The 20,258-nt window shown below is 35.4% G+C and overlaps 1 protein-coding gene across 6 annotated transcripts in view; it reads left to right on the top strand.

The window, feature by feature from the left end:
- Positions 1-13,253, top strand: part of LOC149801422 (tubulin polyglutamylase ttll6-like) — a 156,081-nt gene extending 142,828 nt beyond the window's left edge. For all 6 annotated transcript variants that reach the window (XM_089955530.1, XM_089955528.1, XM_089955527.1 and 3 more), the window contains one exon: positions 4,352-13,253. In XM_089955530.1, coding sequence (XP_089811656.1) covers positions 4,352-4,638 — 287 coding nt within the window. In that variant the 3' untranslated portion in view covers positions 4,639-13,253. The remainder of the gene's footprint in view (positions 1-4,351) is intronic.
- The last annotated feature ends 7,005 nt before the right edge of the window (positions 13,254-20,258 follow it).

The raw sequence follows: 20,258 nt of genomic DNA, 5'->3' as shown, positions 1-20,258 counted from the left end.
TAACCTAGTAGTGTATGATGATGTGATGCTGGACAAGCAAAAAAATCCTGCAAGAATATTTTCCCGGGGTCGTCATAAAAACACCGATGTCATTTATGTTACTCAACGTTACACACAAATACCAAAAGTAATCAGGGATAACTGTAATCTTCTTGCGATATTCAATGGAGTTGATGTTCATACGCTGAGAAATATTCATCAAACCTGGTGTAGCGGCGATATGGATATTAATAAGTTTAAGAATTTCTTTAGTCGCGCTCAAAGAAACCCGCACGGATTTGTGACAATAAATTTACACGACCCGCGGACACGATACCGTATCGGACTTGATACATTATATGGTTAACATAAAAATGTTTCCTTGGAAACTCGAAGATTTCTCACAGCGGGGGGGCCGATCATGGATTTTTCAATGACGGACCCCGCGAGCGATGCTAGCATCGCCAGGGAAACTGTTTTTGTGTGTTTGGCCCTCCTGTATTTGTGAAACTGTTTTTATCTATTTATCCTACTTTTAGTTTCGGTCTGTTCGCCCTCCCTGCTGCTTCTTGACTATTAAAGGTTGACCACTTTCAAAATATTATGCAATAAAAGCAGCAGGAGGGAGCTTGTTTAGGGCTTATTGTGCCGCTCTAGAAGGTGCCATTCTGATTGTTTTCATGCTTTACATTGGGTAATTAAGAGATCTGAATATATTGTCACTGTGGACAGTTTTAATTTAAAGAAGAAAATGGGATTCACATTGAAATTGTGTTTTAAAAAAGTTGACCCTTGAATTTTTTTAGAATAAATGTAGTATGTCAACTATAGCCTGTTATTTAATCTGTTGAGTAAATGAAACATACAGTCATAGAGTTATTGTCACTTAATTTCCTTCTGTTGTCGTATTTGAGTTCTTGTCACATAATTCACTTGTGATGTAATGTTTTATCAGTCTTACCCTATACTGTATGTATCAGCTCTAACCTATAACATACACAAACATTATATTATTAACATCACCAAAGCAATGATATCTCACTGTAACTAGATGTACCATATGTACTCATTTATAAGACAAGTCTAACTGCAAACTGCACATACCCAGATTTGCTGTCACATACGGCACCAGCAGATCTGGGTCTGTTCAGTTTGTTAGGAGTAATCAATAGAACCAACAAGATAGACCCTGATCTGCATGCACCTTATGCAATGGCAGATCAGGATCTTTGTTGTTTGCAGTTTAACGTGGCTTACAATCAAGTACATATGGTAATGTGCACATATTCACTAATCTAACAGTGCTATTAATTTTCAGTGTTTTGTTTAGAGCAATGTACATGAAATCTATTGAAAACCTTTCTGTAAGGGATTCTTAGGGTACCAGATATTTTTTTCCATTATGATCAGTTTCTTCATATTGAGGCTGAAAATTAGCATGAACTTAGGTGTAATAACCCATAAATGAGGTTGTCTTTTATAAGCATGTGTCGCGATGTCCTTTTACTTGTTAATTCTCAAAGTAGTTTACAGGTTACTGCTGGTTAAAAGGTTGAAGATTTTTAGATATCATTTTACTTGTATTTTTAGGTTAAAAAAAAACAATATATATAAACTTTAGTTTCCCCATTATAGTGAAGTTAGGAGCGGGTAAGGAATTTTGCTATTCGTTCATGTGTTCATTCATGTGTGTTCATTCATTCATTGATTATGCCCTCATTGACCTACACTCATGAAAATTAATACATAGAGCCAAGTCAAGAAGAGTAACTCAACCATAACAAAACTAGTCACTGTGAACTACATTTTGTGCTTGTATTTTTACTAGTTCACTCATGACAACTCCAATATCTTAAGTCTTTTTTATCCAACACTTGAATCAAAATTGGAATGTAGATACACCATCAGAACAAAAGTAACTTGACCATAATATAAGTAGGTCACTTTGATCTATGTTTCACAGTCATGTGACCTTTTAATTTTCAGCTGTTTGTTATACCCTTCATTATTTGTGGTCCCATTTCACTAACAATCATGCAAATTCGTATTTGGATGCATATTGGGAAAATATAAAGGATTTATAAACTGACTCCTACAGAAATAGGTCAATGTAATCTAATTTTTATGCTTTAGGGACTTTAATACTTTGCAATCTGTTCATTAAGCCTTCAGTGTCTTGGAATCTATTTCACCTACGCTCATAAAAGTTGGTACATGTATGTGAATATATCTAAGGGAGAGTAACAGCCATGCCAAAACTAGAACAACATAACTAAATTTTCATGCTTGAATGACATTTGTATCTTCAGCTGTTCATTAATTATACCCTCAATGTCTTGGACCCTATTTCTCCTATATTAATGAAGATTAATATGTATAAACATCTCAACAAGAGTACCAGTCAATAGGCTATACAAAAATAAGTTACAGTAGCCTAATTTTAGTGACATTTCCACAATCTTGTTGTTACACCCTCAGTATATTGAATATTATTGCACCTATGCTTATGAAAATTGGTATGTGATATATTTCAAACAAGTGTAACTAACCCATACCAAAACTGGGTCAGTACTGCCCAGTTGTTATATTTGAATAACTTTTGTAATTGTACATAGCTGTTGTAACACCCTCAGTATGCTGGATCCTACTTCATCTACATTTATCAAAATGGGTATGTGGGTGCATCTCAGAGTAACTGATCCTACCAAATATAAACTAGGTTAATGTGACTAATTTTCATACTTTGGTGGCTTTTGTATTTTCAGCTATTTATTTATTACACCCTTAATATCTTGAATCCAGTTGCATCTACAATCATGAAAATGGGCATGTCGATTCACTTCTGAGAGGTAACTCAGATATATAAAGCTTAGGACAGTGTGACCAAAATGTATGCTTGAATGGGTCTTGTGGTATGTGGATGCATCTCAAGAAGAACAGCTCTACCATATAAAAAATAGGTCACTGTGGCCTTATTTTAATGTGTGAGCGACTTATGCATTTTTAGCTAGCAATACTATACTCTCAGTATCTTGAACCCTATTTCATCTGTACTCTTAAATATTGGTATTCATATGCATCTTGAAGAGAGGAACTAAGCTATATGAAAATGAGGTTAGTGTGATCCAGTTTGTATGCTTGAATGACTTTTGTTTTCAGCTTCCCCAATATTTTCAATGATGTTTTGCCTGTACTCATGAAAGTTGACATGTGGATGCATCTTAAGGAGAGAAACTTAACCATACCAAAAGCCAGTCACTGTGACAGTTTTTGTTTGACTGACTTTTGTATTTTGAGCTGTTCTTCCATTAAACCTTCAACTGCTTTGACACTATTTAGCTTAATGTCATTAAAATTTGTATGTGGATGCATCTTAAGTAGAGTATCTCAGCCATACCAAAAGTAGGTAACTGTGAACTAATTTTCATGCTGAGTAACATTTGTATTATTGCCGTTTGTGTCTCATATCATCTTTATCTTGAGCAGCTGTTTGATCTAAATTAATCAGACTGTATTTTACAGTGATGAAACTGCATATTGATTAATCTTAAGGATCATTATATTGCATTTACTTATACAAAGTGTCAGCATATGTCTGTGACACCTGAGTGGTGCTCCAGGATCTTTCCCTACCCCTGATAACCTATCCCATAGGTCATAGCTTGAAACTTATGAGGTCCCCACCCTATAACCATTTATATTCTTACTGGACATGAAAAGGCAAATTTATGCATACCACTGACATTGACCCCGTTCTGTCTCAGTGACTTAGTCTTTGGTTCATAACCATGTTCATACTTGATGGACATGAAAAGACATGCACATACCAAACTGATATTTGCCCCTGGGGCAGTCCTTACTCTCAAGAACCTACCCATGAGACTGAAACTTCAGTGTAGAGGTCAAATCATAATCACTTAATTCATTCTTTTTTAAGAACAGAAGACGAATACAATTGTTTGTAAAATGATTCAGGACCAAGTATGCAATTGTTGAATACTTTAAAAGTCTGCAGTTAATGCATTAGTCTTTCGTTTTCCATGATAGCATGGCATACCTTATTCTGCATGTCGTTTTTATTTACTGTATCTCACATTTCTTATTTAATATTATGTATACAGAAGTCTATTGAAGTATCTTGTTTCTACATATAAATATCTGTTTACAGTTCCTGTTATATATTATAAATAAATAAACCCATGCTCATTGCCTCATCCATCCCCATCTTTTAGAAACATTTAACAACCTTTAAGTTTCATTAGAATTTACCCAAATGAAATGACCACCTGACTTGTTACATTTACTTGGCTTATCATAGAAGTAACACTACAATCCAGCAGCTGTGTCATCTTTTCCAAACTTGACTTTTCAGATGTACCACGATTTCCATCCCATCACCCTCCCTCCCACGGCTTATCGGTAGTGTCCGCCCCAGCCCCTGTTATGCAACGCCCAGAGCTTGGTCGAAACGACGTACCTTCCCCATCTACTGGAAATCTCAGTCATGTAAGCTCCAACCAAAGCTTGCAGCCTTCAACCGACAATCAGTCCGCGTCAAGCCTAAGGTCAACAAAGTCACAACGTATTCGTGGAGCTTCGAATAACCTGAGACTGCGCCAGCTAGAAATGAGAGAAAATCATGCAGTTGTCTTTAGCTGAGACATTCAGCAGGAATTGTGTAATAATGGGATTGTCTGTAGTTGGAACATAAACAATAGTTTTGCATATCATATAGCTAGCAGGGTGAGGTGTTGAGTTGATGAAAGGTACACAGAGTGCCCTGCCAATACCAGCCCTTTCTGAAGAGGAAACTAGGATTAGATGTGCAGCTGAAGATATTCCCAAATATGGAGGGATTTATTTGAAATATTCAGATTGTAAATTTGCATTGATTGCTCTTGCTAAGAAATGACAGTGCAACATTCCAAAAAAGATGCTAGTGATGTGCAGTATTGTTAAAAAAAACCTTATGGGTATTTGACTGAGAATCTTCAGTGTCAAAATAAGTTAAGTCAGAGAATGTGAATGACAGTTAATTCCAGATCTCTTGAACTGATATTTTTTGTCCTTTGTTTAATCACTTTCATTATGTATGCCACAAAAAATAGTCTTCATGTAGAAGTGGAAATGTGTATTTATTCAGATTGTTGCAGTGGTTTAATAACAGTATTTATATAAGTAGGCATTTTGTTATTTTCATTGTACAACAGAATGTGTACAACCAGTAATTTGAAGAATTTAATAATTGATTGAAATGTGTTAAATTCTAAGTTGAATTTTAGTAAATGTATTCATTATTTTTCCTAATAGTTATTAATCTTGATTTTCATGAAGTACTACTTTTGTAGGTTTTTGTGATTTTCTTTTAAAACATAGGTATAGACTTATGTTTCAAAACCATTCCATTGTAAGAAACTGAATTGAATATTTCAGAAAGCCATTACATATTGCATAGGAATATACAATTTCATACCATTTCATGATGTCATTACAAATAATTATTACCATTTGGGTTTATTTTTACAAGGTTAATATTAGAGTTGCCTGATAAAAGAAAATTTCATTCCAAAGGGGACATGAGGTATCAGCTGACTTTCACTTGACAGATGTCAGTCAAACCATTACATGTACCAATACCTATGGACTACTGACCAACACCTATGGACCACCGACCAATAATATCACTGGCAGTTATGTAGCTAACCTGCTGAATGGAAACTTGTCAGATATTCAGGCTTTATGCTTGTCACTTAGCTATCTGCCACTATCTATCATATATTAGTCATATAATAACTTCAGTATTTTTCAACCATTTGTCATGAAAATTTCAGTACACACCTAAATTGTAACATGAATTCACATGGGTTAAGTGTCAACACAAAAATACTATGATTGTATATTATTTGCTATGGTAATCAATAGGATATTGTAAATGCCTGCTTTGGTGATAGGTCAGTTGATCCTGTTAGTCATTAATATTTTTGGTCAGCCAAATGTTTTCAGTAAATTAACATCTCAAAATCAGTATTAATGATTATTTTTACAATGAAATATACATGTTTTGCAGATGAATCATATATCTCACATAGCCAGTGAATGCCAGCGTTTGGAATGGTATGCCACAGAAATTCTAGATGCCATCTCTGGTCTGTTGTACTACTATACAAATATCAGACTCTGGCTATCAGACAATATCAGACATGTCTGAGGCAGATAATATTATCTCCTTCCCATGCCAGGCCTCTGTCATCAAGGATCTGTTTAAAAAAATGTTAAACTCAAGGTGGTTTGTTTTATCAATATCGGACCCGACCTCAAACATGAATGGTTTGTTACCAATGTCAGAGTCAAGAGATGGTCTGTCTTACTAGGGTCATACTCGAGGTGTGGTCAGTTTTCAGAGTACAAACTTCATGCTTCATACCAATACAAGACTACAGAAAACATTTAGTCTTTCCAATGTCAGAATGCTGACATGTCTATGTCAGTGTCAGTATCTAGACATTGGCTGTAATAGCAAATAGCATAATGTCAGTAATGTTAATATTAGAAAACTGACATGGTCTGTCATACTGTGCCAAAAAATCCTTTGAACAATGTCAAACTCTAGACATAGTATATCTTAACAATAATGGACAATATCAGATTCCAGTTATAGATTGTTATACTATTATTGGTTTAGACATGGTTAGTCATCAGATCGTCCAACTACAGAAATATCACTTCTATACATGACCAGTCATATATAGCGTAGAATGATTTGTGCTTTCATTGCACCTTCATGTCACAGAATAATACAGTGCAACATTTCAGTGTTAAAGCAGTGTAAAGCACTCGATTACAAACTGACTAATAATATAAATTTATAAGATCACTGTTCATACTGTTCATGCTACCCAGGCAATGGCCCATATGAACCAGGAGTATACATCATTTGATCATATTCACCAAAAGAACATGCCTTCCATCACAAAAGTTTTACTATACATATATGGACCTGCCTAATGTTATTTGTTATTAATCTTTATTTGTCGCTTTAATCATCTTAAACACATGCAATGCAGTTTTTTCTTACTTATTTTGTTTTGTTTTTCAAACCTTATGCCTGTAATAAAGTTGTTTTGTATGTAAGATATATTTATTTCTTGAAAATCCTGTAAGTTATACCACATTTTATTTGTGTTGAATAGCTTGCTTGCTTTATCAATGGTTAATTGATTGCTGTACCAGCTTGTGAAATCAAAATGTTTTCAAAGTTGATTGACTGTTACATCTTTTTATGCGATAGAAGCTGGACATGTCAAAACCATTCTTTGTACATGTAGAGTATGGAAAAATCCTTGCAAAGCAATAATAGACACATGTTCACAACTCTCAGCATTCTGTCAACCTTTTTCCAGCATGGATATTGTGTATACTCGCTTATTAGACAAGTCCAACTACAAACTGAATAGACCCAGATCTGCCATCACATAATGCACCAGTATATCTGGGTCTGTGCAGTTTGTTAGGAGTAATCAGTAAAACAGACAACACAGACACTGATCTGCAGGCAAATTATGCTACGGCAGATCAGGATCATTGTTGTTTGAAGTTTGACTTGACTTATGAGAGAGTACATATGGTAGTTTGACTGTGACTTGGACTGCTCTGGATCATATGACACGGTAACAGTGAAAAGCTTCAATACGTAGAGGATTTAACATAAGTGTTCATTTGATATGAAATGTATGAAACCAGTTGAATAATGATCAATTTCATGAGCAGTTTACAGCAAGAGGCATCTTGTATTGTTGAACTAGTATCATAATTTCATTTCATGAACACAGTTTTGATGTTCTGTGTATCAAACAGTGTTATTGACATACAATCATGCTGATGTTGCTGTGTGGCATTGCTAAGTTTATGTCGCAGGGTGACGTACAATTGTTATGATGTAATGTTATATTGATGATAACTTTGATAAAACTGTTTAATTTAACCTCATCTATAAACATAATTAATGCACACCTGTAAATATGTACATCTATATATTATATATCAGTTTTTATATATCAGTAGATGTGAAAGCTCAGCTGTGATATATTATCTGTAATCAAATAGAGTTTTACTTAATACACTTTATAAATTATTGATTATGATGAATAATCTGTGATGTAAAATTTCCTGTTATCTTCGAAGTGAATTGATTAAGAATGTGTACACAAGACACTATTGCTGCAAGACTGTCAGGTGTTATCAAAATTTTTATATTTGGTCAGAACTATAACTTTAAATTCAGAAAAGAATGGGTTTTTTTTCCTTTATATTTTTAGAGTGAGTACTTAATATCTGGCTTACAGAGCTTTATATTGAAAGTTTTTATGCATGACAGTCAACATATGAATGAAATCATGGCTGACATAAAATACTTCTTGTAAATATATCTGGTTGTATGTGGCAGTGATGGAATATTGTTTTGATATGAGTGATATTTGTTTATGTGATAATGTATGTGATTACATGAGTTGTAATTCATGTATGTGTGTGTGTGTGGTATTTATGAAGGGTTATAAAGTACATTATAAAATGGTTTATTTATTTGTTGTATCCATGCTTGCAAAGTAAAAATAAAAATAATTTACTGTAAATCAGCATACTAAATCAAAAGAAGAAAATAAGTGCAAGGCCTTACAGTATTTTTGTATTTTAAAAAAAATTATACACAAGTATGTAGAAAAGAAAAACAAAATCTGAGCTGTGAAATTTGCAGTTCTGATTATTATTCTGTTCCTAATAAAGTGGTAGATGAAACTATTTATTGATTGCAGTACCTTGTTCTGTTAAAGCCTTCTTGCATTCTTTGATTAATCATTTTGATGGAATTTGCTGTAAAATCTGCCTGATAAATGTATACATCAAAACCGTTGGTAGTTATTACAGCCCTGCTTAATAAAGTTGGCAGAGCCATATAGTAATCACTTGACTTTGTCCAACAGTCTGTCTATCTGACTGGCCATTAACAATTTTGTTTCTTCAAGACTTGGAATTTTGGGGATTTTAATCAAATTTGGCATGCAGCTTATATTGATGATATTTCAAACAAATTTGATTTCCAACCTTTTAACTTTCCCAAGGATTGTTGGACATCCAGATTTAGCATGAGTTCTCTATTGATGAGATCTTAAATGTGTTTCATTTCCAGCATACCATAACAGCTTTAACATGAGTTATGCCCCTTGATTGCTCATCTGCCCAATTTTAATTTCAGCACCCTAACATTACCAAGGTTTGTTGGATTTCAACCAAATTTGGTTAGCAACTTGATATTGATGAGAATTGGAACAGGTTTAATTTACAGCTTTAAGTAATGTTGTTTACAGAAGTTGCACCCCTTAATTGCCTGTCCTCCTGACCTTGGTTTTTGCAGCATAATTTTAAAAAGGTTTTTTGGTTTTAAAAAAAATTTGGTTTGGAATTTTATTATGATGAGACCTTGAATAATGATTTACAAAAATTCCATGGTATCGTTTACAGAAGTTACACCCCTCTAATTGCCTGTACTTCTGACTTTGTTGCTGTAGCTTTACTTCAGTGAATTTTAACCAAATTGGGTATCCAGCTCTATGCTGATGAAACCTTGAATGAGATTTATTTCTTATACTGTAGAAAAGTCTTGACTCTGATTGTTTATATTCATTTTGTTTCCACTGCATAACTTTTTAGTGTTGGATTTTAACCAGATTTAACATTGACCATTTGCATTGATGAAACCTAGAACTAGCTCAGTTGTCAGCATTTCACATCATCATTAATGAAGTACCTAGGTTGCCTATTCTTCTAACTTTTGTTTCCCAACTCAGTTCTTTTTTTAAGGCCTTCCCAAGCAGATTTCAGTGAGTCAGCCCTTTGCATTGCACCCATTGCTTGTTTACCCAGCAAATACATTCATATATTGATGTAGCAGAAATGTATACATGTAAAATTGCTTATGTTTATGTACATAACTGTTTTTGAATTTTCATAAGCTTCTGTAAAAATATTTTTGTTATGCTTTTCAGAATTTTCATATGCTTCAGTGCTACTTTACAGTTTGCTTTTTCTTCTTCTTCATCGTTGTTTGAAAGTATTTGAGCCATTTCAGAATTTCGATACTAAAAGTTTTCAAATACATTGAAAGGCTAGTAAACACTCTCTAACCAGTTCTATTGTTTCGGCTAATTATAGCATTTAAAAAAAAAACTCAAATGGCAGTGCAGATATTAGGATTACAGGTACAAAGGTTTTGTTCCTTATTAAGACATAACATCACAAGTTTAACCATATTTTTGATGATTTTATATATAACATCAGAGCTTTATCATTTAAACAAGAGGATATTAAACAATATCAACATTTTTTAACATCAATGTAAAACAAATGCACCATATTATTTTAAGATAATTTAAATATGAATATGTTTCCTCGAGTCTGCAGTTATTGCAACTTTCATGGAATAAATTGTTTTTATGGCCTTCCATATCTATGGATAGGGAAAATAGTGTTATCCATGGCCTTCTATCCAGTCACATCACGTTACAACCATCATGGATTTGCTTCCACTTGGTAACTTTCTCCAGACTTATACCCCCACATATCTATGGAGGCCATATAGTGTTGCTTACGGCCTTCTATCCAGTCACATCACATTACAACCATCATGAATTTGTTTCCACTTGCTAACTTTATCCAGATTTATGCACCCACAAATCTATGGAGAGGGCATTTAGTGTTGTCTGTGGCCTTCTGTCCAGTTGCACCACATCACAACCATCATGGATTTGTTTACACTTAATAACTTTCTAAAAAAGCTTATCATCCCTTTCATCTATGGAGAGGGCATATAGCGTTATCTCTTCCCTTCCATCTCATCACATCACTTCACATCATTTAATTTTATTCTGTGCAGCAACTTTTGCAGGACTTAATGGATTGAACCAAAATTTGGTACAAGGCTTTATTTTTGGATGTGTTGGTAAGGTCATAATAGCACTATATTTTGACAGACATTTAGAGTTTTTATACCTGTTTAACTGAAAGTTTTGCATCATATTGCTGGGATCAGACATTATATGGACACATTTATAATTTGTTTCATTCTTTAGTTATCTTGCCATGAGTGGTAGTTGTTCTCAATATTAATCATTTCAGACCAGATTTCATAATTTGACTGCGAGTGTTTAAGTTTTGTCATGTTTAGTAAAATATCTTGTTTTACCTTTGTCTTTTTCTCTGTGTAAAATTTTGCAATACATATTTTTTCACATCCACAAACCTATTTCTGAAGTAGGAAATGTTTCGTTTTTTAGTGATCATTTGTTAGATTTCTTAACCCATTTAATAAGAAATAAATGTTATTTGTTCTGTAGCAGTCTAGAGCAAAACAAAATTGTATATACTTTCATAAATTGGAATTATCATCAACACAAATAAGTCATATTGAGCTACTATAAAAACATTCAAGTTTATTGGTCATAGAAATAAAAAACAACTTTCAGAATTTTGATACCAAGTACAGGTTCTGCCACTTCCGTTTGACAATATTTTAATGGAAGTAATAGAAATATTAAAAAATGTGCATTTGCGCACAAGTGTTTACAGCAAGTTGGTTTTATTTTTTCATGCCCTGCCTTACCTATGAAGAGGTCATTTAGAGTTTCCCATGTCTGTCCACCACATCACACACAAGTAATTCATAGATTGAAATCAAATTTGGTATGAGGTTTTAAATTAAGAATTCCTAGATCAGAGTCGATTCTCACTTTTTCTAGCAATTTTTTTTAGTAATGACCCTTATTTGATTGAGAACTTTGCCTTCCAATTTTGTTTCCACTCAGTAACTTTCAAAAGGACATCACTGATTGAAATAAAATTTGGTATGGGCATTAAATTGTCCTAGGTTTTGTTTTATTTTCACCATTTTATGGCTTAATTTTATGGAGTTAAAGTCCTTGCTTTACCTGCAACTTTGTTTTTCAGTTTCTGCTCTAACATTTCTATCTGGCCCACAAAACAGTTTACAATATAAATTGCCTGGTCATGTGTGCAGATGACATGGGTGTTGCAAGAGTGGCACTCTTCTTGATATCTTGAGGATTCCTCTCACTGTTGTATGAGGTAGATTCAACAACATGCAACATCAACAGCTCACTTGTTGCTTCCATCTGTCAGATTAACTCCATTTTATCTTTAAAAGTCACATTTTTCTGTACCTTCTTTGTAATACAGCTACTGGTAGAGTTACCAGTATGCTTTAGAGAGTGCGTGGGAAATGCGAAGGCTTTTGATTGCAAAGATATTTTGTTGATGAAAATAACTATTGTGGAGATGTGATCTGATTGCTACGAATGTAGAACAAAGACTTGGGTGATACCATTCCTTGGCATCTAGCAGCATCAGAAATGCTCAGTAGAACAGAGCACATCTCTTGTAGCTGGGCAGGCATAGGTACATATGGTGATGTAAAACAAATGACAGATGACTTATTGCAAAAATAAATTTCTAAAATATTTGACGACATAAAAAGGAAACAACATCTAGTCAACATATAAAAAAGGTATACCTGTACTTCTGATGTCTCATCCGAATTCATGCAATGATGTATTCTGACTTCTAAAAACTGTAACACAAAATTTTTACATTAATGTAACAACAAGAAAAGGACATGTTTCATTGGGCTAATGATACAAATTTATCCAGGTCATAAATAGTTTATGCTTTACTGATGTTAATGGTTGTTGTAACATTAGCAGTGACTTGTATATGCGTTCGTTTTTTCAAGTCAGATGTGGGGGGTCAGGTAGAGGGAGAGGATACATTACCACACACAGATGAGGGTCAAGGTTACATGAAACATTTTAAATTGAAAGTATTTTGAATTTAGAATACTAAGAAAAAATATTGCCTCATGTTCATTTTTCATTTATTCCTACACACCCAAACAATTACTACCTTCAAAGGGCAGGTACTAACATTTTTAATATTACCTCATTTAAAAAAAAAGATGGTTAAATTGAAGATGTTTTTTGTAAATGGTAATGAAAACTAAATATGTATTGAGTCAGGTTTGTTTTTGCTTTTTACTGAAGAGTGCAAGTGTTGAGTAAATTATCATTAGGTTTTATGAGTTCAGTATGCTAATCACTAACTTTGTTGATATCATATATTTATAGTTTTGTACAGATAATAAAGTATTCATTTTGAAGAGAATACTTTTGTGAAATTAATGTCAAATGTAATAAAGGTTTTGGAGAACACTTAATCTCTTGGTCTTATTTTTTATATCAGTATTGTACTGGAAAAATAAGTTACACTTAAAATTGGCATAGTTATTAAATGTTCATTCTACTGGATATAGTTTAGAGTTTTTGTTTTCTGAACCTATCAAGAATTGTCGATCGTTTACTGTCTAGCAATGGTGACAGATGAGCACTTAGAATCATGGTATGAATTAATTTTGTGATCGCCTCTTTAGAAGTTGCTTGTAAAAGGCCTCAATGTACTGCTGCCCCTCTCAAAATGTACAATGCCTGTTCAGTGTGAAAGTCCTCAGTATACTGATTCCACTTTCATAGTACTTTTTCATTGTCAAAGGTCTCAATGTACTGCTGCCTCTCTCAAAATGTACAGTGCTTGTTCATTATGAAAGACCACCATGTACTGATGCCCCCTCAGTGTAGTGTTTGTTCATTGTGAAAGGCCTCAATGTACTGCTGCTCCTCTCAAAATGTACAATGCTTGTTCATTGTGAAAGGCCACCATGTACTGATGCCCCCTCAGTGTAAAGTGTTTGTTCATTGTGAAAGACCTCAATGTACTGCTGCCCCTCTCAAAATATACAATGCCTGTTCATTGTGAAAGTCCTCAGTATACTGATTCCACTTTCATAGTACTTTTTCATTGTCAAAGGCCTCAATGTACTGCTGCCCCTCTCAAAATGTACAATGCCTGTTCATTGTGAAAGTCCTCAGTATACTGATTCCACTTTCATAGTACTTTTTCATTGTCAAAGGCCTCAATGTACTGCTGCCCCTCTCAAAATGTACAATGCCTGTTCATTGTGAAAGTCCTCAGTATACTGATTCCACTTTCATAGTACTTTTTCATTGTCAAAGGCCTCAATGTACTGCTGCCTCTCTCAAAATGTACAGTGCTTGTTCATTATGAAAGACCACCATGTACTGATGCCCCCTCAGTGTAGTGTTTGTTCATTGTGAAAGGCCTCAATGTACTGTTGCCCCTCTCGAAATGTACAATGCTTGTTCATTGTGAAAGGCCACCATGTACTGATGCCCCCTTAGTGTACAGTGTTTGTTCATTGTGAAAGACCTCAATGTACTGCTGCCCCTCTCAAAATATACAATGCCTGTTCATTGTAAAAGTCCTCAGTATACTCATTCCACTTTCATAATACTTTTTCATTGTGAAAGACCTCAATATACTTATGCCCCTCTCAAAATGTACAGTGCTTGTTCATTGTGAAAGGCCTCAATATACTGCTGCCCCTCTCAAAATGTAGTGCTTGTTCATTGTGAAAGACCTCAATATACTTATGTCCCTCTCAAAATGTACAGTGCTTGTTCATTGTGAAAGGCCTCAATATACTGCTGCCCCTCTCAAAATGTAGTGCTTGTTCACTGTGAAAGGCCTCAATGTACTGATGCCCCTCTAAAAATGTACAGTGCTTGTTCATTGTCAAAGGCCTCAATATACTGCTGCCCCTCAAAATGTAGTGCTTTGTTCATTGTGAAAGGCCTCAATGTACTGCCGCCCCTCTCAAAATGTACAGTGCTTGTTCATTGTGAAAGGCCTCAATGTACTGATGCCCCTCTCAAAGTGTACAGTGCTTGTTCATTGTAAAAGTCCTCACTATTACAAAGTGGACCAAAACATCTTCCCATGTATTCCATTGAGATTCAGGATGGGAGAAGGTAGGCGGTGATCAGTTTATAGATCACACATAGGTGGTGCTCTACAGTTTCATATTTTGCATAGGGTTAGAATTTTAAAGAAAAAGAATTTCCCTGAGCTTCCTCACTAGTTAAACTGGCTATTTAAAAAAAAAATCCTTTATTGTATGATGGATGGGTGTAATATGGATTATAGAGTATACAGTTTGGCCTTACTCCAGATGTGCACCTTTAATAACACTGCTAGCTCCACTTGGTCATTTTCACTTCCTGAAAGAGACAATTAGTCTTTTGTATGTTTCAAATATTTTGTAATTCATTCATTGCACTTTCAGAAGCTGGCATTGTCTAGTCTAGTCTGGCAAAATTATTTTTCCATACTTTAACAGCTGCTAAGGATAGTGTACTTTAGACTAATTCAGGCTGATTTTTTAGCACAAGGGAGCAGTCATTTTAGCATTGTCCTTAGATCATGTATAATTTCCAAAAGTACAATATCCAAAGAAATGTCAGCCACATTACATCCAAGTAGCATAGAGGTATTCCAACATTCTCTCCACTATGCATGTTTTAAATGCAAAGAACTTCACTTTACATAATGTCACTCTCTCAAAAGTACACAATAACTGGTGAGTACCCCCAAAGATATTAGATGCAACGTTGATCCCACAGTCACAATATTATGAATCAATTCATGGGTATCCAAGTGTAGAACAGAGAAGGCATTTGCATAGAACTTGCTTAGATGTTTGGAACTTGTAACTGACAATGTAAGCAGTCCTAAAATATTAGTAACATGTCAGACTGTTGAAGCAATTGAAAGTAGATTCTTCTGTAGTTAATGACCACCTGATGTTGGAACTGTATACCTGGCAGGTTTAGTAAGGAAAGAGGACAACAGAACCCTGATGAGAGTGGGCGGAAAACTTTTTCAGTCCAAGACTGAAAAGCAGAGTTTCATTCATCATAGTAAGATCTAATAATGATGAGGGAACTTGATGGCCAGTTTTCATCAGTTCTGGATTAAGTAATGAAGCCAATGTCTCTTGTGTGACCTGCAAATTAGTTCAAGAAAATTTTGGAGGATGGCGGCTCACTACACATTATGAATTAAGTCCATTTACTTCCAAGGTATTGCTAAATATGGGCTCCCTTTAAGTGGAAGAAGCTTGAGGGTGAGTGAGGAGACACATCTAAGGAAATAAGGCACTAAGATGTACATCATATCCCAGAAGTGACTAGAGGTACTATGGCAGTTAAATTGATCCATGAGAGTGCCTATATAAACTGGACATTGTCCACAGGAAGTGCCTAGCAAAACTTTGCAGGTTAGAATGATCCATGAAAGTGCCTGTATAGGCTGTGTGTCATCCACAGGAAGTCCTTTGCAGCATCATGTGGGTTAGTCTGCTGTATAACTGGTCCAACGAAGTATGTTCTTGGGTACTGCAACACTAAACTAGGCATTATATGCAGGAAATGCCTAGCAGCAATGTGCAAGTTATGGAACTGGAAAAGTTCATTTTCTGGTCGTTGATACTGTAAGATCAATTGATGGTGTGGCCATTTGTGATCCGTGTTATATGGCCAAGCCCAGTCATGAAAGAACATGGCCATCTTGACTGGCATGACGTTGTTCAGTTCTAGAGGTTGAGACAGGGTATGGGATATTGATTCTGATATGTGTAACTGTTAACTAAAGCTGTTGTTGCTCTCTGTCTCATTCCCCAGTAATTGGTATGGTTTTGAACCCTTGCAAACAACCCAATGCTTTTGTTCCTCATGCAATGCTTCTGTGCCTTCCTCTTAGTGCCCAATGAATTTCTGAAAGTTTTACTGCTGTCCATAATTTACATGTCAGATATGCCGAGTGGTTGTCAGATCAGTCTCGTGCCGAGTTATCCACTATGATAAATACCTGTAGGGGGTGCACGTGGCCTGTACAGGTAGAGAAATAGAGCATCGCTATTAATATTTACAATGTGGGAGGGTGCACGTGGCCTGTAGAGGTAGAGAACTAGAGCAACACTATTAATATTTACAAAGTGGTCTCTCAGTAATCAATTCTCCTAACAAGTAACCTGTGATACGGTCAATTTTGACTGCCTATGCAGGTAAAAGCACCAAAGCATAGCTTATAGCACTTACATTTATGAACTGGACGCTACTGAGTGTGTGTGATTTGGATTTTTAACGTAGCTTTAACAATTTTTCTGTCATATCGCTATGATGCCTGCAGTGTGGCAGTTTATAGTGGCGTCTAACACTAGGGCATTATGCCGTAGACATGTAGCATCATGTCCCACCCAGTCACATTATCCCGACAACAGGCCGACCAGTCCTAACACTAACCTCTTAATGCTGAATGCCAAGCGAGGCAGCTGTTAGTAATATTTTTGTAAGTCTTTGGTATGACTTGGCCAGGGATCGAACCCACAACTTCTTGCATCTGAGATGGACACTCTAACCACTAGGCCACTGGAGTGGTTCGCTACCGAGTAAACCATGTATAAAAAACTTACCTGTATTTATCTATGGTGAAAGCTATACAGTAATATAAACGAGTTTTCTTTATTACACACAAAACCTGCACATAAAAAAGGAACTGAAGCATGTATTGGTTGTTACAAAGTAGTACAGTATCTATTAAGAGACTGTTTCATGTAGTAAAGTCCCAATAACTTTCCAAACAGGTAATAAAGCGTCATATATACAACTTTGTATGTATCCTGTCTCAGCAGAAATTATACAGCAATACTAAACGAGTTTTCTATATCATGCACCAGACATGCATGTGTTAATACAGTCACAGCAATGTAAGGGGATACCATTACGACTCGTGGAGGTATGTACCAAAGGTGCCTAAGAGTGAAGACTGCAAAGTGATAAAATAAAAGTTAGGAAACATTGTCATCTCTAACAGGACGAACAGAGAAGTTGGCAATAAGAACTTCCCTTCAAAGATGAAACTCTTCTAACTTGTTTTGATACATAAAACTTCCAAACTGCTTCTAGGGAATTGGTACCAATCTGATATCAAGGGGAGATCACAAACTGCCACCTAGGTAGTCAGATAACTTTTAGCCTTTTAGTTAAAGGCTTTAACCTTGGAGAGATGGATTTGTAAGGTAACCATAGTTCTCCTGAGGTATTATGATTGGGTAACATATGTGAAATAGAAAGGACAACAGCAAAAAGAAAATGGTACCATTCCTGTTTAAAGCAAGTTTCTGCTGGAGAAACATTTGAAGATGGAATCCACAGCTTTTGTCGTGAATGCTATAAGATCTGACAATGGGGGGGGGGAGGGCTCTTTGATCTTCAGGATGTGTACCTTTACATTATTATCTTCCTCATCACATCCCACATAAGGTCACTTGGGATCCCAAACATCAAGTGGCCATTTAGAGTACCTCTGATTAACTGTCTTGTTGTTGGTCCATAGTGAACAAACTGGTTCTTATGCACAACCTAGAAAATCTAGAACTTACTCCATCTTATGATTTCATCTATACGGGGATACATTTTTCTCATGAACAGAGGATTATTCCATGTCCCAATGGATCAAGAACTTGCAAAGCAATGGAACAGTGCAAATGTCTGCAAATAAGGACTCTTCTCTTTCTACTTCCTATCAAACCATTTGGTGCAAACAGTGTTAAATTGCAACTATCGTATAAAGCACATGTTGCAGATCTGATTTCCTATGTTGGCAGATGTAGTGAATCAAATCTGGGAATTTCATTTCAGAATGTAAAAAGTGTGAGCAGTGAACTTGTTCGATGATTTAGACACGAGTGAAATATTCAGCATGTTGTTATCATGTATTATTCTATTAATGATACACATTATAAGAAACATTAATTCACATCTCACCTTCATAATGAAGAACAGATTGAAAATTGAATAGCCATCTATACTTGCAGTTAAGTCCATCTGAAAACCATTAGAAATAGACCTTCAATGTCACCTTATGAAACTTTTCAGACTGCACAAATTTTTTATTCAATAATTACTCCAGCTGAAAAGTTCTGTTCAAGTGGGAGCAGACATATGCTTCAAACAAGAGTGTCAGTCAGTCAGTCAGTGAGCAAGCGAGTCAATCAGTCAACCAGTCAGTGGGTGAGTCAGTGAGTGATTTGGATTTTTAACATAGCTTTAACAAAATTTCAGTCATATTGCTAAGATGTCTGCAGTGTTGCAATTAAGAGTGACGTCTAGCAATAAGGCATTATGCTGCAGACATGTAGCATCATGTCCCAGCCAGTCGCATTATTCTGACACCAGACCAACAAGTCCTAACACTAACCTCTTAATGCTGAGCGCCTATTGAGGCAGATGTTAGTACCATTTTTATAGGTCTTTGGTATGACTCGGCTGGTTCGAACCTGTGACCTCCCACATTTGAGGCAAACGCTCTAACCACTAGGACACCATTGCAGTCAGACAAAAGTATGAATTTGAATACAAAGTCTCTGGATCTCCCAGGCATAAGGCTATGTTATCAGGGAGATGGAAAAACAAAGAAGCATCATTACACCCACTGTTTTGGGTCCACATCATTACACCCACTGTTTTGGGTCCACATCATTACACCCTCTGTTTTGGGTCCAAGGTCTTCACATCCTAAACACAGTTACTGAGAACAGATTTCTGCAATGAGGTTTTTAAAAATTGATCCATTAATCTTAATTCCTCATATTCCAAACAAACAAGGTGGCAAATTCTGCCGAGTGCTTTAAGTAATGGCCATACATGAGGGATATATCATTTGTAAAACTAATTGATAAGATTTGATGCAAAAGGTCTGTTATATTTGGTAACATTCTGCTCAGCAGCTTTGAGAAGGCATGCAAAAATGTATCTATCTTCAGTAGCAGTGGTCATTTAAGCATTTCAACAAACATGAAAGGTCAAAGTGCAAAAATGGTCTCTATCTTATTTGGTCCAATCCAGTTCAATGGGTTTGAGAAGCCACGTAAAAGTCATTCTAATTTCCATAAGCACATTTGATGAAGACAGAACTCTTAAACAAAGGTATTGGTACTGGAATGCTCCTGTTAACTTCTGTTGAAACTCATCAAGCAAATTTTGAAAAGCACCAATATAGCAAATGAAAATGCAAAACAAATGAAAGACCACACCATAAACTAAAAGTAGAATGTAATCATCAGGTTAAATATTAGGTACCATGGCTGTACATGAAACAGCTTAAGAAATCTGGAACTAAATGTTGATATTCAAATTTGATGCCTACTTACATAATAATAAACAATAGCAACAACAATGCCATTAGAACAGTGATATCTATGTATTGTGCACTGCAAGTGTGACAAAAAAACAAAACTAGCG

Source organism: Sinohyriopsis cumingii, chromosome 4 (genome assembly GCF_028554795.1).
Source record: "Sinohyriopsis cumingii isolate HCF-2022 chromosome 4, ASM2855479v2, whole genome shotgun sequence".
NCBI lineage: Eukaryota > Metazoa > Mollusca > Bivalvia > Unionida > Unionidae > Sinohyriopsis > Sinohyriopsis cumingii.
This window is presented reverse-complemented; position numbering and strand designations above follow the sequence as displayed.